Consider the following 26,254-nt stretch of genomic DNA (forward strand, 5'->3'; position numbering starts at 1 on the left):
GATTAACAGTCAGGCCAGAGATGAGATGAGATGGAGATTACGACAGAGATAATGGTGTTTGGATTTAGAGTCACTCTGAGGAGGCAGTAGGAATTCAAAGCTGCAGCTTTAATCACAGGTGAGCCATGTGCTCTCCGATCTGATTTAAGAGAATTACACAGGTTTAAAACAGAGCAGCTGACAGCACGGGAAATAAGAAATGACATGGGTAAATTAAATGTGGGCAGACAGCCTGTCATCTTTTTATTCAATCACTTAACTCTTTCCCTGCAGTTTACTTTTCAAAAAAGAACTTCATGTTGTTGAGTTCTCATAGAGTCATGCTTTCAATTTACTCATTGAAATTATACAAGATAATGTTATTGTAGGCCAATATTTTTGGTATAACTGTTTCATGCTACATGCTTTTCATGACAGAATGAGAGAGAGTTGATGTAAGATTTAGCCTATTATTCTGTCACTGAATTTCTAAGGTCTGGTACACAAATAGAAATATGTTTGTTTGTTTTTTTACTGTCACATATTTTTTCTTTGTTTTGATTTCCCCTGGGATGAAACACTGATGAGGAAAGATAACTTCTATCAGTCTGTTAAAATTTGTCTTTGCCTCCTCAAAATCCGTGTTATTAGTTACTTTTACACTTTGTGAGATTCTACAATTTTCACTTCTTTTAAAATCCAACATTTCCCAACTCATTAAGAAGCAATACATTTTTCTGGACTTTATCACGAATGTTTGTTGTCTGGGTCTAAATGAATGAGGATAGCCTAAGAGACGAACCCATTTAGTTACACTTTGGAGAAATGTCGCCATCTAGTGGTTAATGAACAAAACCTACCTACAGTTATAATGTTAACAATTTAGCATAAGTATCGTGCAGTTTCTTTAACAGTTCAGTGTTTAATCAATATTCCAGTTGGACTTTTACTGCAGAAGTAAGCAATAAATAAACATCCCCATTGTGCTTCCCATGTTCCTCTCTGAAAAGTGAAGTTAGCACATTCGCAACTGAAGGATGAACCCATATGTCGTCTATTCAGTTTTAAGAAAAATAACCAAAGTGTGATAATTATTATTAGTACCGGTAGTTATTATGCCTATGAGGCAAATTAGACGCTTCGCGCTCACTTCTCTAGCACGACTTTAATAAAATACTGTGTCGAATCTGCCGGGGGTGTTCACAGTTAGTAAAGCAAGATGGCGGCCCCTGCAAAACAGTAAGTAACAAACATGCTAACGTTATAATAATTTTCTTTGATGAACAATATGCTATATCAGTTATTTAGTTTTGGGTTGTGAATGTGTCGCAGCCATGGCTGTACAGCCTGGTGCCGTTTTTGATAACTTCAAAGATAGATTAAAATGATCGTCAGTTTGTCGATTGCTGCTGTGCGAACCTAGCTTGTGAATGAGTCAATTGGCATTTGTCTAATAAAGCCTCTTTTTCTGTCTTTGTGATTTAGTTTTATTATTCACTTTGCATTTTGTATGTTGTTATTTTGTACCAGAAGCATGGGCGTTTATATTTTCTTTGGGAGGAGTTAATGAATCCTCCAAAGCTCATCATAGTCGTTTAATTTTGCAGTTTATTGTTAGATTTATGTGATGACAGATTGCACAACTTAAAAACACTTTTAAGTTGTTTGTAGAAAGTCGTAAAGGTAAGCAGCCTCATAAACAGGTTTAATCATGCTAAATTATTATTTCTGACATTGTTAATTTGGCAAGATCTTAGTCTGTTCGCTCTTTGCACATTTCTGTCATTTATTACTCGGAGCAAAATTTTAAAATGTGGGCTGCACAATTTATTTATATGAAACTGCATTGTGGTTAAACTTAATATCTATAGCAGCATCTGCAATTGCTTCTGAGTAAATTTGTGCCAGAACAGCATTGTGAATGCAAGCTTGAGAGGCCCTGGATTACAAATCTTATTAATTTCTCTTTTTTTGTTTACAAGGTATAAGGAACCATGTTGATACAGTAACATAAAAATGTTTAATAGGTGGAAAGGAATATAAGACAAAATTGACCGTTTATCAAAATGTTTCTGCAAATTAGAAGTATGCTTTTTACCTCGCTGGGGCACCAATGTCGTCACATCCTTACTTTGATCATTTGTTTTGATAGCAGCCCTCAGGAATTTAAATATTTGTTCAGTTATCACAATACAGATTAGCCTTAAAGGGACCACTGTATTTTAAGACACACTGGCCTTCTTGAATCAACATTGATGTCTTTTATATGTATGTTGTATAAAGATGCACACCTAGTATGTGGTGAGCTTGATCAGACCTGGGAAAGTGTACCAGTGCCCAGTAAAAGCATAGGTGCTATTCCTGTACCGGACCCTTCCCATCCTGCTCTCTAGAGTGCATTAGCATCAGACACACAGTCTTGCCAGTGATACCTAAAGATGCACCAAAGAGAAGTTGTCACAGCAGAGTCCATTCATGCTTCTGGCCATCAGTCAGCATCCAGGCCTCACAGGAGTATAGTTAGACAAGTAGGGCAAAGGACAGAAAGACTCTGACGTTGGTCCACATGCTCAGATACCAGGAACACCACGCTGTCTTGCTCAGCAAACTCATTGCCTCATGCATGAGTCTGAGTCTGCAGTTGTTCTCAGCCTTGCAGTCAGTGGATCAATGCATTACCCTGCCAAGGTAGATGAACTGCTCTACAACTCCCATCTCACCATTCACAGACACAGATTCAATGAACTCTTGTGCTCCAGAATCCTCCAGTGGGCATCTCTGCTCACACCTTCTGGAAGTCACCGTAGGCTGCAAGCAACCCTCTATTGAATTCCTGAAAGTGAGGGCCCGAACTGCCAGGATGCAATCTACTGTAGACCTCTTAGGTGTAAAACCTGACTGTTCAGGCCAGTAGTATTAGAGCAGTGGATTACGGATCCTGTTCAGCAGTATCAGTGCAAGGACCTTGCCCACCACTGAGAGAAGTGTATTACCCCTGTTGAGGTTATACTCTTGCACATCACCCTTTCCCTTTCAGACTGGAACAACACTGCCTCTCTTCCAGTCAGTAGGGATGGTGCCCGTCCTCCATACGGAGCAGATGAAAGCAAGCAACCACCAACCAATAAAGTCAACATCTCTTAATCTTAACATCATCTTAATGTGTAGGATTCCTTTTAAGGTCAAATGGATCTAGTTTAATTGATTGACAGCTACAATATCAGATGCAAGGTCTTTGAATTTGTTTCAGCAGAGGTTCCCTGTTTTTTGGGAGGGAATAAAGAATAAAAGTTACCCAAAGAGTTGACATAAATGTGTATCTTTATAAATCATAGCTTAATACTCTCTGTTTCCTAATTGTCCACAGGTATGGGCTGATCTTGCCTCAGAAGAAAGGAGCATCAAAGTCTGGAGTGCTCCAAAAACCATCTGTGTTTGGGGATGATTCAGATGATGAGGTGAGTAAACCTTTGCAATTTTGATTTTTAAATCACCCTTCAGTGTTACTGTATTTTATTCATGATTTTTCATTGTAATGGAAATAAAAATAAAAAGTTTGGTTTGAGAAATCTAAACACTTCTATCATTTTGAGCTAGTACCTTGTCACAGCTGTGTCCTTAAAGAATATTAACAAATGTGTTTTTTTTCTCAGACATCTGTTGGGGAGAGTCTGCAGAGAGAAGCTGTTAAAAAGAAGATGATGAAGCAGGTGAGAGAAATAACAGAAAAAAACGTTTTTTTATAAACTGAGTCCACTTAATGATATTTACAGTTCTACCTATTTAAATCAAACATTGATTGATCAGACATTTACTGTTCTCTGGTCCATGTTTGTCTCTTTCCCTAAAGACACGTTTGGAGATGCAGAAAGCCCTGGAAGAGGACAGCACTGTTTATGATTACGATGCTGTGTATGATGACATCCAAAAGCAGAGACTTGAGAGCAATAAGAAACTTCTACATGGTGCTGACAAAAGGGTAATCTTACTGTCCTTTCTGTTATTGTATTTGTCACCATGGTATCTTGTTGCCTAATGGTTAGCCAAACTAAATCTAAACAGTCTTGTTTCTTTCTTTTTGTTACAGCCAAAATATATCCACCAGTTGATGAAAGCTGTTGAAGATCGGAAGAAAGAACAGGAACGGAGGGAAGAGAGGAAGATTCAGAAGGAAAGGGAGGCAGAGGGAGAGCAGTTTGCAGATAAAGAGGCTTATGTTACTTCGGCCTACAGACAGAAACTGGAGGAGCAGAAGGAGGAGCTGGAGAGAGAGAAGAGAGAGGCAGCCATGGAAGGTTAGACCGATACTTTATGGGTGCACTCACATTAGGCCATCCTTACCATGCCGTATTCTAACCATGCTGAAGCCCATTTAACCCCCTCCCCTGTCCCCCCCCTGGCCCGCACTCACACTACTCAACGTATCCAGGCCTGGGCACGGATACGTCACAAGCCGACGTCATTACACGAAGCATCCACTGTTGATGACTCAGTATGCTTAAGTGTTGTTTTTTAGGCTGTAAAATAGTTACAGATTTATACAATATCTGATCTGACACCAGAATCATTTCCCCTGACCTGGAATCAGCTACATTAACTATACAGAGCCCAGTGAGGAGAGAGAGAGAAAAAGCGGTTCATAGCAGAGAGTTAAGTTTTTTTTACCGCGACGAGAGCAATTTTAACCATCTGATGAGAGCTGGAGGTGAAAACGCCTCAGGATTAATAAATGATGCTCCGTTCAAACATCAGCGATCAAGATCCCACTTTCACTTCTTGGTGACATGAAATAGACTTAGAGGTAAGTTATTTCAGTGGATGATAGTTTGGCATTATAATTTTTTAATAAGAGAGGTTAAATCAGCTGTGTGATTAACCCCGGCACACACTTGTCCGCACATTTGGTACTCTCCTTTGCGCACATAGGATGAAAGGTGTTTGTTATCCTGTGAGCTGCTGTTTGTGATTAAATCAAGGGAAGAGCTTTATTTTACAAACCAAAAATCCTCTTACAGTCATTAAAGCCTGACTTTGCCAGAAACTGGTCAGAAATGTGGACTGGACTGGGATCCTGCTGTCTCTAGCATGCAGATGCTGCCAGGTGGGCTCTCTGAGGCGGGTCCTCTTGTTGTTACTTCACGCTACGTCACATTCCTGCACATGTGCTCCTTCATTTGCGTCCGTGCCGTGCCAAGGCCCTCCTCGTCCATCCGTGCTGGGGCCGCGAAGCGTGCCGCGCCGAAGCATGGAACGATTGCACTCACACTGGCCAAACATACCAGACTTTAGGCTGAAACAGGCCCAGGCACAGTACGGATAACCTAGTGTGAGTAAGCCCTTAGACTACTTTTAGGATGCTGACAAATAAGTGCTATTGCTCGTGATATTTTGAGACTTTTAAATCAGTATGATACCTTCATCGTGTTTTCAGCAAATTTTTGCTGTTTGACCCTGACCCCTAATTGTTCCATCTAGGTGTGAATTTGACTTAATGAAATCTCAATCAGACTAATGTGCACATGTATTTTGTCAGTCCAGTTTTAGCAAAAGGGGGTCTGGCTGCAGGACGTGCATTCCTGATGGCCACTTTCATAGACTGTTCATCTGAGACACCATATTTCTCAGAAAGGAAATGCTGTAATTTGCAGGTACAAGGTATTCCCAGTTTAGATTAAAAAAAAATCAACTTAATTCATAAAGTCTTGTAGTAAAATTCATGAAATACCCACATAGCAAAAATATTAAACACTAAGAAAAATTTCAGAACATTTAGAAAAAAGGTTGGGGCTCCAATCAGGGATTAAAATTATGTATAGACCTGTTTTAGAAGTAGTTACACAAACGATGGCTTGCTTTAGCTTGGGTGGCTTTGGATAAAGCTATCATAGCTCGCTAGCTACGTAATCACTTTTACTACATAAGCCAATGTAGTTAAGTCAGCTGTAACACTGTGAGCTTTAGCAACAAAAGCTCAAGCTAATGTAGTTTATTTATTTTTATTTATTAAGTTTATTTGATAGGGACAATGCAAATTACATAGTGCAACTTTAGCCTGTTACAAACATCTCCATCTCCTGTCCCTAGTTATGCTTTTAGTTAAAGCTGACATAGCTAAGTAGCTTGTATAGCTGCTTTGTGTGCATAGCTTTAAGTAAGTTAGCTATGTAGGAACATAAGTTACGTAAGCTTTATAAAACATTAGCTAAGGCTACAAGGGTATGTAGACAATGTACCTACATAGCTGCTTTGTGAGCTAAACTTTAGCTCCGTTAGCTTCATAGCTCAATTAGCTACATAGCCCTGTTATCTAAAGCTAAGTTAGCCTTAGCAACATGAGCTTTGGCAAATGTATCTAAAGCCATCTTAGCTACACAGATAATGTAGATATGTAGCTTATGTAGCTGTTTGTGATCTTAGCTAGCTCTATATGCTACATAGCTTCATTTTCTGCTGAGCTTACAGAGCTGGTTTGTGAGCTTAGCTTTGGCTACATTAGCTATGTAGCTCCGTTATTTATTGCCAATTTAGCCTTAGCTATGTGAGCTTTAGCAAACGTTGCTAAAGCCAACTTAGTTATGCAGATAATGTAGATTTGTATCTTACGTAGCTGCTTTGTAAGCTTAGCTTTAGCTACATAGATTACGCAGCTAATGGAGCTATTTAAGCTATGCTGGCTGCATTTTCTTTTCCTGTCAGCAGACTGTTTACTCAGGTTATTAATGTTTCAAAATCTGGTTTTGCAGGTCAGGCTTTTTACTTTTAACTTTTGGTATCCTAACCCTTACTTTAATCCTAACCCTAACCCTAAACAGAAGTTTAATCAGATATTATATAATCAGATTTTATTTTGAAAGTTTTAGTGTGTATTTCCTATCTGTGATATACAGTGCCTCAGATGAATGGTAATGAGAGTGGCCGTCAGAGATGAACGGCTGCAGTCAGACTGTGTTGGTTTTAGCTGGACTAAGCATAACAACTCCCCATTTTTAATATCACATGTGTGCACTGTGTCATCCTGAAACAATCCAAATATTTAAGAAATAGCTTAATGATTATATTTATATGTAATATTTTTGGAAGCACAGTATGCTCAAGAAACTAATATTGATTCTAGTTATATTGTCAGGTAATTTTTTTGAATTTCTTTGTAGAAGTGTCTCTGTTCTTAGACCACAAAAAATGCTTGGAAGAGATAACCAAAGTCTTTGTGTGTTTCTTCCAAAAATGTATTGATTTCTCTGAATTGTCTTCGCTTAGCTGCTTTGGACGTGAAGAAACAAAAGGACCTGAGTGGTTTCTACCGGCACCTGCTGAATCAGACTGTAGGAGAGGAGGAAATACCAGATCGCTCTAAAATCAAGTCAGTCAAACCTCAGTATTCCTTGATCATCAATAAGCACAACAAACACATTGTAAAAGATGGTCCTAAACCCTTTTTTTGTTAAACTGTTCTCCATCTTCCACAGAACTGAAACCTCTAGAGAGACAGAGAGGACATCATCTGTCTCCTCACCAACTTTCCAAGATAAAATCCCAAGTTCATGCAGTGACAATGAGGAGGGACAGGAACAGAAGTCCGGCTTTAGCAAGCCTGGGTTTGGCTCAGCACACTCGAAACGCCAGTACCGACAGAGGTCGCCTTCATCAGGAAGTGGAGAGGACAGGGAGAAAGAAAGGGAGAAAGAAAGACACAAGAAGAGTCACAGAGACAGAGAAGACAGAGACAGAGGAAGAGACAGAGACCGGGACAGAGACAGAGACAGAGACCGAGACAGAGACAGAGATAGAGACCGAAACAGGGAAAGGGAGAGGGATGAAAGACATGGAGGAAGAAGAGATGACAGAGATCGAAGAAAAGACAGGGACAGGGACCGAGACAGAGAAAATGATAGACACAGAAGCAAGGGAGATTCAACAAAGGAAGACCGGCAGGGGAGGAGGGAGAGAAGTCCTAAAGAAAGAGAGAGGGATAAGAATGGAGAGCGAGAGAAGAGGAGGAATCCAGACGAGGACAAACGGAAGGACAAAGATCGGGAAGAAGAAAAGGAGAGGAGAAAGGAATTGAAGAAGGAAGAGAAGGATCCAGAAAAGAAGGAAGAAGTCCCCAATGAAAAAGAGGAGGAACAAACGCAGGAAGGGGAGGAAAAGGTGAACAAGTTTGCAAAACGCAGCACAGATCAGACTGTGAGTTCGGCCAGAGAGAGATACATGGCTCGACAGATGGCACGCTCAGCCTGTAAGACTTATATAGAGAAAGAGGAGGACTGAGAGCTCTGCTTTCTTTAAATGTGAATAAGGTTATTTTCCCCTCCAACAAATCAAATTAAAAGATCAAATCCAACAATGAAAAGTATGCTTCTTATGTCAGTTCCTTTTGTCTTCCCTCACTTGTAACCAAAGCCCTTTATCTCTCATCTTTCTGTGAGTTCAGCTGGGAAATGTAGTTTTTATAAAAACTCACCAAAATGATTAATTAGCAGATTTGTTATGTACTTTCTCAGCCCTGAGTTAATTCACATTTGGTACTTGGATGTTTTTACAGCCTTAGAGAGCTGGGTGGGGAATTAACACATAGAATACAGCAACAATGACACCATGGTGTATCTGTACGGCGTGCTAGTTTGTTTTTTTTCCTTTGTAGTTATGGACAACAAGAGTGAAATAAGCCATTTCAGACTCTCACTGTACAGGCAATACTCTTTTCATTTGGTTGTTGAATTTTGTGTGTTTTTTATTAAAGTTGTTGGAAAAAGAAAAAAATCAATCCTTTCACCACTGGAGCATCTGTATGCTGTATTGGATTCAATCAGCAGAGTGTACTCATGACCTTTAAGGATTTTATTTTGGACTGGAAGAGGTTGATTTTTGATTTACAACCAAAAAGTGAGCCCTGACAAATAAATGAGTTTTGACAGAAGCCTCTTGAACTTTCAAACAAAGAAATTTGTTCCCATATGACCCTATATCTCACTGCTTAATCTGACAGATGTATCAGTGTTGGACCATGTGTCAGCTGCTGATGTTCTGTTTGAGTTTGTCTTTCTTCCATTCTTTACAGCTATGGGTTAAATAAATTAACACTGAAATTTTCCCTCTGTTCCTTTTTTCTTTGTTGTGAAGTGTGATGTTATTAAATGTAAAAAGAAAACAACACTTCTGCTTACATTTGAGACAGTAACAGCGTTTATTTCACCAGGTATTATTTGATCACAAACGTGTTACAGGCTTCGCTTTACTGGTTGTACACAGGAAGAGCTCAGGTTTGTTTGAAGCAGCATTTGATTGGTTGTAGGACTCTTCTCTGTGGGTCTCCTGTGCTCCTGTTTCAGTTGTACTCTAGTTGTACATGATGTTGCTGGACCACTGAAACAAAAGGGAAGCAGTGTTGTCAGCATCATTAACATTCTGCACAGACTGAAGTTGTTGAATGTAAATGTTTTACTGAAGCATATTTCATTTTCATTAAAACCATGATTTATTCTACAATGAAACTCTTGAAAGCTCTGTGAGGAATTCTTAGTTCATGTCAATTTTGGCACCCCCTTGTGGACAAAGTGGACCTTTGCTGCTCCTGACTCATACATGCATACAAAGTTTCTTTTTAAATAAAATGCATTTTGGGGCTTTTATGCCTTTATGTATAGAGGAGGACAGTGGAGAGAGTCAGAAACAGGGAACAGAGAATGGGGGAGTGACATGCAGATAAGGAGCTGCAGGCTGGACTTAGACCTGGACGACCCACGTACATGGGGTAAGACCTAACTGCTAGGCCATCTGATCCCCTACCAAGTGTCCTCTGACTAAATAACTCCATCCTGCTTTCTTTAAACTGTCAAATTTGTGATGTCAAATGTAAAAAAATGCATTTTTTGGCAAACTGTTAATTTGCTAAAGCCTTCTTAAAGGGTCTGCTTTTGCAGTGGCTCAACTCTGCCTGAACTGTTCAGATGTAGCATCGCAAAATTATGACACACAAAAGGTGTAGTATATTTTGGAGCTCTTCTCCCATTATGGACTCCCTCACACTCATTTTTAAAATAACCTTCAGGTTAGGCATTTGATTATAACTGAATATAATAACCACCTACAACTACAAGAGGTGTTAACTTTGGATAAACTTGTGCATGATAAACAGGGAACTAAAGGTTTTATATCTCATACTGTGTTTACTGCATATAATTTTTATACTTGTGCGACATGATACATCATAAAATGAAATATTTAAAGGAAAGTAAACTCACTTCATCCCAGGTCAGGTGGATGACTCCATCAGAGGATTTGTCCTTAAAGATATCTGTGAAGAAAACAAAATCACAGTGTGAAATTCAACAGTAACATGAAAAACAGTCTTTACAGTTGGAGTTTTCTGTAAACGCGAGTGAGTGATGAAATGGATCATGAACACATATGTGAGCCTAAAATCTGACTGGTCACCCTGGCACTGCCTTAAAATCCTAAACAAGGATTTGCCTTGTTAGAGTGGTGTCTTCTGTTGAATCAGCTGTTTTGGCTGTGTTGCATGGAGCTAGAGGTCCTTTTTAACACATCAGTTTGGTTAACTTCTTTTGTTTGAGCTTTAATTTGTGACTTTGGACATTAATCTCTTTTAGAGTCTGATGTACAGTACAAGTGGATACTCTTGACACACTTTTGACAAATGCGAATATTAAATGCATAAAAATATTGTGCATAGTTGATTTTGCTCTTAAGTAGTTTTGTCAGAGGCCTTAAGCACCAAGGGCCCTAAAGTTATACGTAGGAATGCATCAGAAATACGTATACATGTAAAATTGCCTTAAGTGATTAAAATATGAATTTTACATATAAATAAGGGGACAGTATTGACCATTTTCTTTAATTTCACCTTGCCCAAAGACATGTTTTGAATTACAATGTAGTTAGTTTGAGTAATGATGATGACAAGGTGATGAGAAATAACTATTGGGTATTCAAGTATCTACATTTCAGATTTGGGTATATCTTGTAGTTTTTTGGCTTTGTTTAATGAAAAAAGATGCTTCAAAATAATTTGTTCACTAGCTGATTGCTTTTGGCAAAATAGGGAAGGGCCTGGGGACAACAAATGGCTAAAACTGTCCCTGCATCTGTGTGATTGCTTTACTGTGCTTGGAGTCACAGTGGAGTTCACTTGTGTTTGTGCAGACACACTTCATACCACTCTGTTTAAATCTGTGCCCCACTAAAACACAAATTCTCTAACCTGACACACCAGATGGATTTGTTTCACACATCCATATGGTAAACCACTCATACACAGCGTTTGGGAGAGGGCAGAGCCTTTGAAAAAAAAAAACTCGGAGGGTGATTGGATGAATGTTCTGTCTGTCACATCTTTACGGGCCAATCAGAGCAAAAAAACACGTGGTGTAGCCGCTACCGAAGATTAAATCTATAGAGAACTGCATAACGCGAACCATGGCGACTGTAGACATGTCAGTACACAACTTTGGTTGTGTTTGAAAAGAAAACAACACAGTGCTGTTTTTTGTTCTTCTTTTAACAAAGAAATGTCAAGTTCTGAAAAAACTGATGCTTTAGCTAACCTGACACGTCAGATGGATGTGTTTCACATATCCATCTGGGAAAGCTTCAATAGGAAATGTTTGAGAAAAGGCAGAGGCTTTGAAAAAAACTCAGAGTATGATTGGATGAACGTTCTGTCTGTCACATCTTTACGGGCCAATCAGAGCAATAAAAAATGTGATGTAGCTGCTATCAAGCTGTGCATGCGCAGCTACGGGCATATCCATTTGCTTTGCAAGGTTACGCTTTAGCAGCATCCACGCTAATGTCTTCTGCCATATCTGCACCGGCCTCTTGTTGCTCCTTGCATACGGAGCTTTGCAAGATGGATTTGCTGGTGAGAAACATGGAAACCGGCATATCCATCTGCTTTGCAAGGTTATGGATTCTCCAGAAACACACATGAATTTGAATTTTCCCTCACAAAAATGCAAGGAAATTCAAACTGTAAGTTTTGAACTTGATATGGTCGGTTAGATGTCACTCACTTGACGTCTTTTCCAGGCGCATCATAATAGTGATGAAGCTCTCCAGGTTGGTGGAGGAGTAGCCAGAATAGCGATAAACGTACAGCTTAACCATCATGTCATTGGTGTCCAAACCTAGAACAAACAGCAAAAGTGTTGCAGATAGTGTTATAGACATCAAGCATGTTACGCTTTATTTTATAACATTTTATTGTGAAATCTTCATTGATAAGTTGTGTTACCTGCAGCCTGGATTGCCTTCTGGACCTCGTAGTCGGACAGGGTTCCGTTGTCATTCAAATCAGCACGATCAAAGTGTTTCTGCAAAGATTCAAACACATTGATTAGGAAGTCAGTTTTTGTCATTGCATTGGTCAAATAAAGTAAAATTATTATGCCAGTGTTCGCTTTATCACCTTGTATTCTTCGATCTTCTTCCAGAGGTTCCTGAATTCAGTGATGGTCATCCTCCTGTTTCTGTCGACCTTTACATTAAGTTAAGGATTTCTCATCACACACTGAAAAAGGCATTTGCACAACGTGATATTCTGATATTCTGATTTAGTGGAATGACTATGAGGAGTCATTTTCTGTTTAGGATACATCCACCAAGGCTATCAAGCTTCTGCAGGTGTCATACTCCCAGCCCCACCTGGATCCTGTGAATGATCAACACAGAGAAACTCAGCTTGATGTCCAACTGCCAATACATTTAATCACAATATACATTCAAAGCACACAGTCAACTCACCCTGTGGGAATTTGTCTGTCAAAAGCTTACGGAGCTGAAAGGCACTCAGTTCACCTCTCTAAAGACAGATAAAGAAAAAAATGTTTTTTTTTTTTTTTTTTTTGTTTTGTTTTTACGAGTGAAATGATAAAAATAAGCAGCAGAAAGAAAGGAAAATCTCTTTTGCAGACATCTGTCAAAAAGTAAAGGATGCTATGTGTGGATGCAACATTTTCTAAAAACTGTATATACAAAGTCTGGTGATTCAATTTGAAAAAAAAAATTGCAAACATTATAGACAGAGAAACATCTCATAAATAAAACAAAAAACGACCCGACGTCTAATCTCTGGACATTTTATGTTTAGACCCGTTTTAGAGGCATAAACGTTGGCCTGCTTTGGCTCTGTTAGCTTTAACTAAAGCTAACACTGGCTAAAGTTACTACATAAGCAATGGGTCATCAACTACATCTGTAAAAGGACCGGATTTTGCCTTGACAGATGATTCAAGAGCCGTGCTTTCAAACGAACTCAAATAAAGTAAACATTTTGGTCTAATTCACATTGTATTTTATTAGTATTTTTGTTTCTTTTAAAATGTGAATAATTTTGGGGAATTAACAATGAAATCAGTCCCCAAACGCCTATACAGCAGCCACCTACAAGGGGGCACTTGAAATATTATGACTAGGTATTTCTAGGGCTGTCATATTGTCCACCACTGGCTATTTCTGTAAAATGTTCATACATTCAACATGGATACAATATTTAAAACTAAGCAATTTTAATTGTTCTGGGGTTAATTTAAGAGCTGTAGTGACTTTAAAAACAAACAACACCAAAAAAAAACCACAACATCTTTTTTTCTCCACACATTAATCATCTTTTGGGGGCCGGATGGGGAACTTCGGGGGGCCTGATTTGGCCTGCGCCAATGTAGCTATGCTAGCTTAGCTGAAGCTAATGAAGCTAAATCTAATGTGGCTTTGTTTGCGTTATCTACATAGCTTATTTAGCTTCTCTAGCTTTACCCTTCCCTACATTAGCTGTGTTAGAATGTTTTCATGGAGAGTGAGCTTCTTTCCTGAAAGCAGACTGTTCACTCAGCTTTAGAAAATGCTTTTTTGTGTGGTTTTGCAGGTCAGGTTTTTGACTTTTAACTTTTGGTAGCCTTAGCCTTACACAAAATGTAATCTCATTTCACTTTTGAAAGTTTAAGTGTGTTCTGTGTGTTCTGACTAATGGTGTCTCACTGTGGTGGTCTGCAAGAGATCTGAGATCTGTAGTCAGACTGTCTTGAAAATCACAGGTAAATTACTCACCTGATCAGCATAGCGCTTGAAAATGGAATAAACGGGATCGCTGGTGTCCTCCTCATCTTTTTTCCCAGGTATCTAAAATAGAGAAGTTAATTAACCACACATTAAAAGTGATTACTTAACCAGTAAGATAAGATTGAATTTGTTCTTTTTGAATACCTCAGGAAGGATCAAGTTCTCCTTATCTTCCTCCTTGTTGTCTGCGTGTTCATGTTCATGTTCATGGTCATGGTCATCGTGTCCATCATGGGGACTGGTGGAGGTGAGAAAAATAAGAAAGCCATTTCTTTGTAAATTTTCATCCTATCAGTGTAGTTCCCCGAAGAAGTCAATCAAAATACTTGTCAGAAAGACCAGAGAATCATTTCAACTCTTGTAGCCCCTGATGTTTCAAAAGGAGAAAGAAGGAGTCTCAAAAGTTGTTCTGTACTCAAGTGTCTTGAGCAAATGTAATTTTAGCTTGTGCACAAGACTTTTTGGAACTTCTGGGCCTCCATAGACTGCTGATATTAAAGGACTTTCACTCTGGTACTGATCAGTTCTGAATTTTGAAGGGAATTTTTAGCTTCCAATATTTAATTTTTGTAAAACACTGATGCACAAAGACACTTCATCACAGGATGTTTACATTGTGTCAAAACAGAAAATATCCAATAGCTGGTTTTCACCTAATCTTTGCGTCGGTCTTAGAGAAGACAGAGAGAACGAACTCTGCGCTCTGGTAGGGCTTCATGGTGGAGGGGATGACCACATACTCTCCAGGCTGCAGGCTGTACTGCCTGATCAGATCCCTGTTGTAGGTGTAATTCTGTACCCTCTTCATGGCTCTGTTTCTGTCAAAGAAGGAACGAGGCAGGCGTCCTTTTGGTGTCTGTAAAGAATTTGGACCACAGTTCAAAGAATTAGACTTTTTTCCTGAGAAACATATGAATTTTTCAAGCATGGACTATGTTATGTGTGCACAGAGGGAATGGGAAGTTTGAACTTACCCCTTCTGGAACCTGTTGAATGGGAAACAGGAAGAAAAAGTTAGCACATCATTTCTAAATCAGGACCTTACCAGAAATTATCCTCTTTTCTTTATGTTCCAAAATGTTTAAAGAAGCTTGTAAGCTGGTAGTAGGCTGTGCCATCTCACCAAAATTCATTAAACAAACCTTGTAGACTGTCACTCCAATAGGGTAGGATCTCTGCTCTTTGCGATTCTGCACTTTGGGTTTCTGCATCAAGGAAAGTAGGATGTTCTGGTCATTTACTTCTGTCCTGTCGATTTTAGTCACCTCAATGCGGTACTGAGGGTTGGTGTGGAAGGTCGCTGCAGGGACGAGAAATATAAAGAGTGCAGTTAAACTTATTTGAGCATGTAGAGGAGATTTCTCAAAAGAAAAAAACAAAACCCCAAAACTTCTCTGGTAATCAGTTGTTTGTTTAACCTAACACAGACCTTCTGACCCAGTAACCCTTAACCTCATAATATTGTGGCAATTCTGTGGTAACTGGGTGGTAAATTACTCTAACCCTAACCCACTAACTCTGACTCTAACCCTGGTAATATTGTGGCAATTTCCTGGTAATTAGGTGGCATTTCACCAATAATTTCAAAGAGGAAAGGTTATAATTTTCTATACGATTAATTATTATTATTTATAATTATATTTTTCTTTATTTTGGCTCACTGAATTAAATCAGCCTTTCTGAATCATTTTAAAGTAATTTTAGGGGTCGGGGTAGGGGTTAGAATACCACCTAATTACCAAAGAATTACAAGGAATTTTTTGATAATGAATACATTAATAGTTGGTAAATATTTCCTTTATATTACCATAATTCTGAGTTATTACCTGTAAAATACCAACTTATCACAAAGTAATTGCTCCCTTATTCTTGAGAAATAACCAAATAGTTACACTTAATACCATAAAATTATTAGGTAATTGGGGCCCTCTATAATAAAGTGTTAGGTTAACACTACGAGGATGAGTTGCACTCACAGTTTGATGGACTGCCACCAGCACTTCTTCCTGCAACCCATTTGCCTTCATGAATCTGGCACTGCCACTGGCAACTGAGGTCTCCATCGATAAAGTTAGGGTTCTCGCAGCAGATGAACAGCATCAGAAAGTAGCGACAGAAGTCTTCCAACTCCATCCTGACAAGAAAGAGAAGAGCAGAGGGCAGAAAAAGAGAAAACCCTGTAATTGACAATGTGTAAACGAAGAAAACTACCCCTACTGTTACTACCTTATAGTTTCTCTGATTTATTCACGGTCAAAGTGCCCTTTTTTAAGATATCTGGTTCTATTTTTGGCAGCTAGAGGCACTTTGGACCAATAACAAGGAAACACTCACTGACATGATTCAATCGTCATGAAATTCTTGGTAGCAACATAAAGGAGAAACTTCTTGCTTGCGGTCTGTTTTAAAATGGAGGAGCTAGCAGTAACTTCTGGTTCTGAAAAATGAAGACAGAAATGGATGGGCCCCTCAAAGCCTCAGTAAATGGGCCCTCCCCACATGCCATTTAATATTAGTACATGCACATTGGGTCTGTAGTGTTGGCACATTCCCACTGTATAACTTTCACTTCTGGGGCTGGGTTCCATTTAGGTTTGGAGTGGAGATAAATGTTTGTCTACCTCATACACCCACTACTTTCTAAATTATCTTGCTTACCAGAACTCTCCATCATCACGGTCGAAACACTTTTCCTTATCCTCCGACGTCACTCCATTCCACTTTTCTGACCTGAGCACAGAAGAAAATAAATGACAAAATTTTAGCGATTTCACTTGATATGTACAAAAATCCTTTTAAATCAAACCTTTTTGTGAAAGTGTCTATGTAAAAATATGGTTATTTACTTGTCACTCCAGTCTCCGTTCCACTCAGTTTGGCCCCAAGGGTTCATGACTCTCACTAGCTTCACTTTAGAGCCATAATATGTGACCTAAAAGTGCAAAAATAAAATAACACATTTCTATACAAACTATTACTAGTGGTTGAACTGTAATCTTTTATTAACCCTCCACATTTTAGGCACACTTCTGTTTTTATTTTCTTACCTCAGTGACAGCTGTGACAGAATAAGCATGAGCGTCCACCAATCCAGTGTTTGCCACAGTGTTGATTATCCTATCCTGTAAGAGACAAGGCAATTAAATCTCATTCAAAGTCAAGACAGGAACATATTTCTCTCCTGAAAGGCCTCTTACCCCTTTCTGGGGAGTACCGCAGCAAATCATTGAGTTGCAGCCGGTGGCGTTGCTGAGTGACTCCCACAGCTTCTCGTCGTGGCCAGCATCATGAACCTCCCTGAGCTCATACATCATATGCACGCCTCCACTGAAATCCTTGCAGGCCTCTGATGGCAGGCCAGCGTTCATGTCAGCGTATGTGCCGCACACCCTGAAGGAGACAGTGAGAATATTTTCTGTTCTTTCTTTGCAGATGATTCAGCTAATTCTGCAGCAGACTAATATGTTTAATTCTAAAGAAAGTTTTTTCTTACTTGGCATACGCTTTCTCCAGCAGAGGAACCCAGAATTCATTGCCACTCTTGGAGCGCACAGACAGCAAGTTGTTGTCGATGGTTGGCAGATGGTCATCAATGACAACGTCCACCCACTTTCCAAACCTCCAGAACTGACACAGAGAAAACAGAAGAGTAACAACTTGATGAATAATTCAAATTCACTGTGCAGATTTATTTTGAAAGAGCTTGAGAGTGTGATTGATCCTTTTACCCTGAAGTGAAAGATTCCTGCATAGTCCTTGAAGGACTGGTCCATAGGCACAACCTGCACCATCAGGGTTTTGTGGAAAGTCAGGGCAGAGATAGCAGCCAGAAACCAGCAGTTACCTTACAAATGAGGAAAAATTAATATTTTGTCAGACATTGCTGCAGAATGTACAATGTCAGCTACGAAAATCATTAATTTCTTTTTCTCTTGAGCTGCAAGTTTCTAACTTACCCACATTGCCTTGACCAAAGTCGAAGCGTGAGGCGCCTTTGGAACAGAAAACAGCATCATCACTGATGCCTTGTCTCTTCAGGATTTCCTTTATGACACATTGAAGGAAACAAAAAAAAGTAAATCTGCATTTTACACTATAAATACAAAAAACGTGTGATTGTAGCGATTATATCACTACAGTGTAGCACTTACTGCTGGACGAAGCCACTCCACTTGCTCCTCACGCCACCTTGGCATACCCAGGTCACCCAGAGAGCGGTTGTCAGGTGGGAAGGTGCTGTCCACAAACAGGCTCCCTCTGCGGACATACCTGGCCTTCAGCTGTGTGTAGTCCTGGTTGTTATACTTGGCAGGGTTGCTGGGGCTCCCCTCGCTACCATCCTGGTAGGTCAGGTTGATGATAGAGGTGCATCCAGGCATGTTGACGAGAGCTTCAAACTGACTGTGAAGGCAAAATAAGAAATAATGAATTTCATTTGAAATGCAAAAGGTGTTAGAGAGGGAGGAGGATTATTACCTGCAAGACAACTGCAAACCAACTGCTCCTTCCCTGCAAGAGAAGAGACTTGGATGAGTCCTGCCTGAGTTCCTCAGCACTTTCCCTCACTTATATAGAGACTGCATTACATAATTCAACAAGCAGACCCTCCCCTTGAGGAGGTATAGAGGAGATAAAATTACAGGGGGGCTGGCAGGTTTCGGGTTGAGAAACTGGTTTTGTGGTATACATCATCCCCTCCAGTGAGTGTCACCTGACAGGCTTGTTGTCACGTCAAGTTTGCAAAAACTGCACATGTTCTTTTTGCATCTCTGGACAAAAACATAAAACCATTAGATATGCAAAAAACTGTCATGAGGACAAAAACACCTTCAGATGATGATACAGCAAGAAATACATTAATTTTTATTTTATGAAATGAATTTTAGTGCATGTAAGATTATAACAATTTGAATTCAAATAAAGTTTGAACAAAGCACTATTTGCGAAATTTATATTCTGTGCACTTCTTAATGTCTTCTTTTCCTTACATTTTTATTGCTATTTTTGTTGTTACTGATGTTTCTGTTCATTTAGAATATTCATTTTTCTTTTTTATCATTTAATATTTGTCTTTTACACGATGCCAACCTGCAAATGTACCAATATATGCAGGGACAACAAACATCTTAAATCATCTTGAATTTTAAATTTAAGAATAATTCTTGATGCAGTGTATTTGTCATTGAAGTTATCTCTCTAAAAAGTTTCTTAAAGGATGACCTCTGTGAGGTCTTTGTTTCTTTACTCAGAGAGGGGGATTAGTGGGACTTGCCCCTTAGCCAAATTTGCTCCTGAGAGCTGTCACGCACCTGACAGGCTAAACGAGAGTACGAATGTCACTGCCAAGTGTGGGTTTAAGACACAAGAATGAAGACTTTCAAGAGAGGGATAAAAAGGCAAATAGAATATTTGATTCAAAATGAAATAAAAGATGTGCTATGGTCATAATAAAGGTAACACCTTTACCAGACAAATGTTTACAACCCAAACAGCCCTGAGAAAAGTAGATAAAAGAAAATACACAAAGCATGTGAGGCCCCTAAAGCTGGAGAAATGACCTAAAAAGTTACATAATACAAAGCATGGCTATTAAACTAATAGTACTGCACTAATGAAGATAAAACCATGTGTTTCACAGACACAATGAGTGTTATACACTCACCATCCACTTTATTAGGCACACCTTGCGAGTACCGAGTTAGACCCCCTTTTGCCTTTGGAGCTGCCTCAATTCTTTGTGACAGAATTTCAGCAAGATGTTTGAAACATCTCTCTGAGATTTTGGTCCATAATCATATGATAGCATCACGCAGTTGCAGCAGATTTGATGGCTGCACATCCATGATGCGAATATCCCATTCCACCACATCCCAAAGGTGCTCTATCAGATTGAGATCTGGTTATTGTGGAGGCCAATGGAGTACAGTGAACTCACTGTCATGTTCAAGAAACCAGTTTGAGATTATTTGAGCTTTGTGACATGGTGTATTACCCTGCTGGAAGCAGGCATCTGAAGATGGGTAGTTTGTGGTCCCAAGGTGTGACAAGAAAATATCCCCCACACCACTGCACCATTACTACCAGCCTGCATCATTGACACAAAGCAGGATGGATCCATGCTTGTTTACACCAAATTCTGACTACACCATCTAAATGTTGCAGCTGAAATCATGGTTCATCAGACCAGGCAACGTTTTTCCAATCTTCTATTGTCCAATTTTGGTGAGCCTCTGCAACTTGTAGCCTCAGTTTTCTGTTTGTGACTGACAGGTGTTATCTTCTGCTTCTGTAGCCCATCTGCTTCAAGGTTGGACGTGTTGTGTGTTCACAGATGATATTCTGCATACCATGTTTGTAACGTGTGGTTATTGGAGTTACTGTTGCCTTGCAATCATCTTGAACCAGTCTGCCCATACTCATCTGACCTCTGACAAAAACAAAGCATTTTTGTCCACACTACTGCTGCTCTCTGGATATTTTCCCTTATCCGAACCATTCTCTGTAAACCTTAGAGATGGTTGTGCGTGAAAATTCAAGTATATAAGCAGTTTCTGAGATACTCCAACACCAATGACTATGCCACATTCAAAGTCACTTATATCCCCTTTCTTCCCCATTCTGATGCTCAGTTTGAACGTCACTCTTAACCTCATCTACATGCCTAAATACATTAAGTTGCTGCCATGTGATTGACTGATTAGCTATTTGTGTTAACAAGCATTTGAACAGGTGTACCTAATAAAGTGGGCAGTAAGTGTATATTGAAGGAAAGGTATTCACAACTGCTGTAAAATCTTAAGTTTACTGCTAGCTGCTGACTGAAGTGCACGTGTTTTTGCTAGGGTGTCTGGCAATGGTTAGCCAAAAAGTGAGCATCGCAGTAGAAATTTTTTGTGACAGTGAAATAAACAGCAGCTGAAGCTTTTCATACATTAACTGAGGTGTTTGGGGAACACTGCATGTCACGAGCTCATGTGTTTAAATGGCACAAGACAGGATGTCCAAGACCATGAACATTCTGGCTGCCCATGCACATCAAAAATTCCTGAAAACATTCAACAAACTTTACAAATCGTTCAAAATGATGGACGACTCAGTATAAGACTGATGATGGCAGAAATGGTCTACACTGATAGAAACAGTTCAGCAAATTCTGCATGAAAATTTGAACAGGACTGAAGTACATGCCAAAGTTGTTCCAAAACTTCTGACTCCTGATCAAAAAGAAAAACACAAGCAAATTTGAGGCAACATTTTGGAACAAATTGAAGGAACTCCATACTTTTTAGGAAGCTGGTCAACTTTTAAGCAAATCATGCAGGAACATGTGTTATTTAAAGTTAAATAACTTTATAACCAAAAATCATAGCCACTTACTTTTTTCCCCTCTTGACACCCGCTGTTTTACTGTTCAATGATGCTACCCATGCCTTCATAGCTCTTATGGAGGCTTTTCTTGTGATCCTGGATGACTTCCTGGTTTAAACTCACACTGTTAACTCTGGTACTAAACTCTTTTTTAAAATCCAATTCTTAATCCAATTTTCAGTCATTTCTGCCACTCGCTTTTTCATTAGCCGCCATGTTTCCCACAATGCACTTTGATGGGCTTTGACAACCAATGGAGGGATTTCTTTTTGTAAAAATGTAAATATTTTAAACACTTTTTGTCATAGAATGATATTTTTTTCAATTTTTGGTCCCAAAGAGATGCAAAAACAAGTTCTTGCCAAAAACGACTTAGTCATTATTGTTTAATGTGTCACACATACAAATCTTTGAGTTTTAATTTCCATTTATTTTTTTCTTTTGTTTTTATTGTCCCACAACTTTTTTAAAATCATGGGACATTACTGCAGCACACATATCCTTAAAGCGAAGGTTTTCCTGGAAAAAAGGATGATTAGAGCTTGACTGGGCACCACAGGGTTGATATTTTAAAAGCTTTTTAAGACAAAAAGTCCAGGTAGGACTGAATGGTTAAAAATAACTTTGGAGCTCTGGGTAAGGTGGTACTTTGCACAAACCCTACCACTCTAGCCCTACCCCATCCCCAGAGCCCTAACCCTAACCTGTGCCAGTGCATCAATGTTAAATAGCATTAGCGTGTCCCAAACCTGACCCTCACTCTGTCCTAAACCCCCGATCAGAAGGAAAAACGAAGCAAATTTGTGGCAACATTTTGGAACGAATCAAAGCAAACCCAAATTTTTTAGAAAGTTGCTCAGCTTTTAAGGTAATCATTTTCTGACGCCTTGGTAGAAATACGTAACCTGACACGTCAGATGGATGTGTTTTACACATCCATCTGGGAAAGCTTCAATAGGAAACATTTGAAAAAAGGCAGAGGATTTGAGAAAAACTCGAAGTGTGATTGGATGAACGTTCTGTGTGTCACATCTCTACGGGCCATTTAGAGCAATAAAACCAAGTGGCAACCTCCGGCCCTAAAAAATGAAGCCAATGCGGAAGTGCAAAAAATTGCTATACCGCGACTGTCCACTTGAGGCTGGCTGCAGGAAAACCAGAAGTTCCGTCTGCACACATGTTAAACATGTGTGCAGACACAAAATAAACTGGTTTACAGCCTAGTTCAAAACACCAAACGTCTCTCATTAGCTAGTGTCTTATTGTGCTCCCACTGTACGGGGGGGGTGAATTTTTTTGTACCACGATCGTTTGGATTATATTTAGGATAAAACTTACTTCACGGTGATTGGCACGCCTCATTTGATTGACAGATAACTCGGCAGGCAGAGGCTCCATTTCCTGTCAAGCGGAATGCTAGCTAGCAGGCTGACAAGAAGTCGCGCTTAGTGGACGGGCCGTTAGGTTGATCCGAAGTTCGGTTGAGACCGCGATTTCAATATGGAAGCATCCACGGATTGGCTTCAAAAGCCATTTTACTCCGCCTATTGTAAGCAGACGACTGATGTCACACGGGGTTTGTCCAATTCTTTCTACAGTCTATGAATAAAACACATGATGTAGCTGCTATCGAGGAATAACGCGAAACATGGTGACTATAGACATGTAAGTACTCGACTTTTGTCGTTTATGAAAAGAAAACAACTCACTGCTGTTCTTTGTTTTTCTTTTAACGGAGAAATGTTGTCAAGTTCTGATAAAACTGGCGCTTTAGCAGCATCCACGCTAATCTCTTCCTCATAACTGCAACAGCTCTTGCTGCTGCTTGTTTATGTCACGACTCTGCTGCGCCTGAAAGTAGGCTACTGCCCCTCGTCGCTGATTGGTCCCGTCACTTTCTAGCCGGGCCTAAACGGTTTAGATGGGAACTTTGCAAGATAGATTTCCCAGTGAAAAACAAGGAAATGGGCATATCCATCTGCTTTGCAAGGTTAAGAAATGCGTGCACTACAATCAGTTGCTACCAGTGTACTAAAGACATCACTTTTGGAAACTTACAGAAGTTGTCAAGAGTACCTGGATGCAGCTGAGGACCTTCACTTCACACTGGAAGTCGGAAAATCGCCGCCATATCTTGTCTTCTAATACCAGAAGTCACTTGAACTGAACGTCTTCGTTGTTTTCTCTGTGTGTCGCCACGATATTAATAGAGGCAAGTCTGAAACATAAGGAAATACAAGTAGACAAAAAATATGCAAATTTTCAGGTTAAAAAGCTCAGCAATAACATTACATTTATTTTAATCAATCAATTTATGATCCAAATTCACATATCACTGAGCACAGACATAATATGCGATGGGAGATTAGCTCGCTGGTTGGACGCCAACGTCACGGCAATGTTGCTGTAGGCAAGTCGCTACGTCATTCAAAACCGTAGACAGGGATTTTGCAAGTTTTTGGAATAAAACACTCAAACAACAAGATAACATGGATTTAATGATTCATTTATAATAAATGATTCATATTAAAATAATAACTGACAGTGAAACATAAAAGCAGAATCCACTTTCTTGTATTTTCTCAGTTAAATGAAAAGATGTACTCCATGATTTAAGATAAAATAATTTTAATTTTTTCTACCTCATAAGGTGAAACAACATTGCAGCTCTAACATGCAACTTGTTCAAAGTTAGCATCCCTTTAATCCGAAGAACAGTTGCAGAAATTAAATGTTAGCCATTTGCAAGTGTTTAAGATTTGCTTACATGCACATATTCAAGATTCAATCATCTATATTCATATGAAGATTCAGTTTGGTCCTAGCTTTAGTTGATTCAGGCTGGAAAAGCTCTACGCCGCATGCTTTCACCAGCTTTCACACAACTCAAGGGTGGTGTTTTTTCAATTCAAACATTGTGAGTGGAAAAAAACAGTCCTCTCATATGGAATATCTATGAGGGGCCATATTAAAGAAACAGCAGTACAGATTTTATAGTGCTCACCCCCTTTTGTGATGATGATTATGGGCTTTTGCAAACTACTGACAATGTTGAAGGAGTTCTCTCAGCACATACAATGCATGTGAGAACCTACAAGCACTGATGTGAGTGTAATGTGTAAACCTGCTGCAGGAACAATGTGTTCCTCTTCAACCTGACACAAGACAATTACTCTCTCATCATGTTCTCTTTTCTTTATCTTCCTTTTTTGAGATTTTTGTTGTTTTTAGTTTTTTCTCCACATTAGCTCTACAGTTGCCCGTGGGGAAAATGTGTCTAGACTCGTTATACACGCCAAAGGGATTTGGAACAGTGTCCCCTTAACTTGTATTGCTGCAGTACTGTATGCAAATCTCCATGTGTTACATAAAGTAGAGGGTGTTCCTTTGTCAGGCTGGAAAAAGTGGTGTGATGATGCTTTCAGCACAAAAGGGACACCTTTGTCCTTCTAAAGATCCTATAGGATAAGCCAGCATATACAAATATCTCATATTAGATCTCAGGTAATATTCTTCTTATGCTTTCTCCCAAAGTTAAAACCACAAACATGCACAGAGAGGTGACAAAGGCTATATTTTTCTACTGTTGGCCCCTGACATGTCAACACACATCTGCGGAAATTCTTTGCTGTGAGCTGTTATGGACCTAAGAGTGGCTTTGGGGCAAATTCTTGCTTTGTAAAGATGCTCTGACTCAAAACTGGCTTTTATTGTGAGTTTTCTCACATAACTCATGCTGTGTTTTTTATCTTTTCACAATTATTGGTTAAAGCTGTAGGTTAAGTGGAAGCAGGAGTAATAATGACTGCATAGAAGGGTTTCACCAAGAATCTTGATAAACTGATTTTCACTCATTATTCATACTGCTTCCTTCCAGTCCCTTATTCATTATCAGTGGTTCTCAAATGGTGTGGTAAGGCACACTGGTGTGTCGTGGGAATATATACAACCACACATAACTACCATAACAATACAATAACTTTGGCTCAATTAGGACCACTTTATTAAGAAACACACATTATGTGTGGTTATTAATAGTTTTTCTTTACCAACAGTTCTAAATTTGAACTGATTGCAGTTAATCATATGAATGTTTTGGGATCCCTCTGCCCTTCAAGCCTGGGGCAGGGAGAGAAGCAGCAGAAAATTTGAAAATTTACCCTTTTAATACCAATCTTAATCAGCTCTGATTCTTTTAATTAAGAAATATAGTTAAAATCAAACCCTTGCTAAAAGCTAAACACAACTGACTTGAGAACTCGCTTTAATCATTACTCAAAGATTACTGAAACTGAAACTCTCTTATCATGGGCTTTTCTCACCCCTAGCACATCTACAAATGGTCCATATAACGCAGCCTCCTAGACTGTCAATATACTGTATACTAGTTGTCAGCCACAAACCACTGAAACTCTGTTCCAGAACATCAAACTCTGCTAAATTTATAATATCTTCTTGTCTGTACTTTGTGATTTCACTGGTGCACTAAAGCACTTTTGTTGGTTTAAAAGTTCTTTACAAAGAAAATTTACTGTCACCAAAAGTGCACAGTATGGACCCAGTTGTTTTCTGTAATGAAATACCATAAATATTTTCAGTTGTCCTTAATCTCTCCTGCATTCATTTCGTTCTTTTCTTGACGCACAGTTTGAGTAATGTGAGAAAAGTTCAGATGAAAAGCTCGCCTTAAGCATCGTGGTTTACACTCTGTTTAGGAGGAACTTGCCCCAAAGACAGTCCTTTGGCCAAAATATCTTCCAGAAAGATATGTACACGTGTGCATATCTGCAGATATGTGTACAGGTGTGCACTGACCTACAGACTGACAACA

The 26,254-nt window shown here is 39.3% G+C and overlaps 2 protein-coding genes across 4 annotated transcripts; one reads left to right on the forward strand and one right to left on the reverse strand.

Moving 5' to 3' along the window:
* Positions 1-1,149: 1,149 nt before the first annotated feature.
* Positions 1,150-8,329, forward strand: nsrp1 (nuclear speckle splicing regulatory protein 1). The gene is made up of 7 exons (XM_041802255.1): positions 1,150-1,218; positions 3,347-3,437; positions 3,633-3,689; positions 3,830-3,958; positions 4,067-4,274; positions 7,237-7,339; positions 7,446-8,329. The coding sequence occupies exons 1-7, from the start codon at positions 1,199-1,201 to the stop codon at positions 8,245-8,247; spliced, it is 1,410 nt and encodes a 469-aa protein (XP_041658189.1). The 5' UTR covers positions 1,150-1,198; the 3' UTR covers positions 8,248-8,329.
* Positions 8,330-8,876: 547 nt separating this feature from the next.
* On the reverse strand, positions 8,877-23,190 carry LOC121519348 (calpain-1 catalytic subunit-like). 3 transcript variants are annotated; one of them, XM_041802252.1, is made up of 23 exons: positions 23,133-23,174; positions 18,532-18,564; positions 18,207-18,456; positions 18,012-18,099; positions 17,784-17,899; positions 17,549-17,682; positions 17,253-17,445; positions 17,103-17,177; positions 16,902-16,987; positions 16,714-16,785; positions 16,032-16,189; positions 15,198-15,355; positions 15,030-15,041; positions 14,709-14,911; positions 14,200-14,293; positions 14,044-14,115; positions 12,742-12,799; positions 12,594-12,649; positions 12,407-12,475; positions 12,233-12,311; positions 12,012-12,125; positions 10,221-10,273; positions 8,877-9,342 (listed from the first exon to the last, which is right to left on the reverse strand). In XM_041802252.1, exons 3-23 carry the CDS (start codon positions 18,432-18,434, stop codon positions 9,316-9,318), a joined length of 2,145 nt encoding a protein of 714 aa, XP_041658186.1. In that variant the 5' UTR covers positions 18,435-18,456; positions 18,532-18,564; positions 23,133-23,174; the 3' UTR covers positions 8,877-9,315. The 3 variants fall into 3 exon arrangements, with proteins under 3 accessions (XP_041658186.1, XP_041658187.1, XP_041658188.1); XM_041802253.1 differs by lacking the exon at positions 18,532-18,564 and having other exon boundaries at positions 23,133-23,190; XM_041802254.1 differs by lacking the exons at positions 18,532-18,564; positions 23,133-23,174 and adding an exon at positions 22,762-22,863.
* Positions 23,191-26,254: the final 3,064 nt, after the last annotated feature.

The sequence above is a fragment of the Cheilinus undulatus genome, linkage group 12 (assembly GCF_018320785.1).
Source record: "Cheilinus undulatus linkage group 12, ASM1832078v1, whole genome shotgun sequence".
Taxonomy (NCBI): Eukaryota; Metazoa; Chordata; class Actinopteri; order Labriformes; family Labridae; genus Cheilinus; species Cheilinus undulatus.

Excerpts from the sequence above, each read along its gene's own strand:
- nsrp1 (XM_041802255.1), top strand. The coding sequence starts at position 1,199 with ATGGCGGCCCCTGCAAAACA. Across the intron at positions 4,275-7,236 it reads GAGAGAGGCAGCCATGGAAG|CTGCTTTGGACGTGAAGAAA; the intron begins GTTAGACCGATA and ends GTCTTCGCTTAG. Across the intron at positions 7,340-7,445 it reads CCAGATCGCTCTAAAATCAA|AACTGAAACCTCTAGAGAGA; the intron begins GTCAGTCAAACC and ends CATCTTCCACAG.
- LOC121519348 (XM_041802253.1), bottom strand. The coding sequence starts at position 18,434 with ATGCCTGGATGCACCTCTATCATCAACCTGACCTACCAGGATGGTAGC. Across the intron at positions 12,800-14,043 it reads TCAAGCGCTATGCTGATCAG|AGAGGTGAACTGAGTGCCTT; the intron begins GTGAGTAATTTA and ends ATCTGTCTTTAG. Across the intron at positions 12,126-12,232 it reads GAAGGCAATCCAGGCTGCAG|GTTTGGACACCAATGACATG; the intron begins GTAACACAACTT and ends TGTTTGTTCTAG.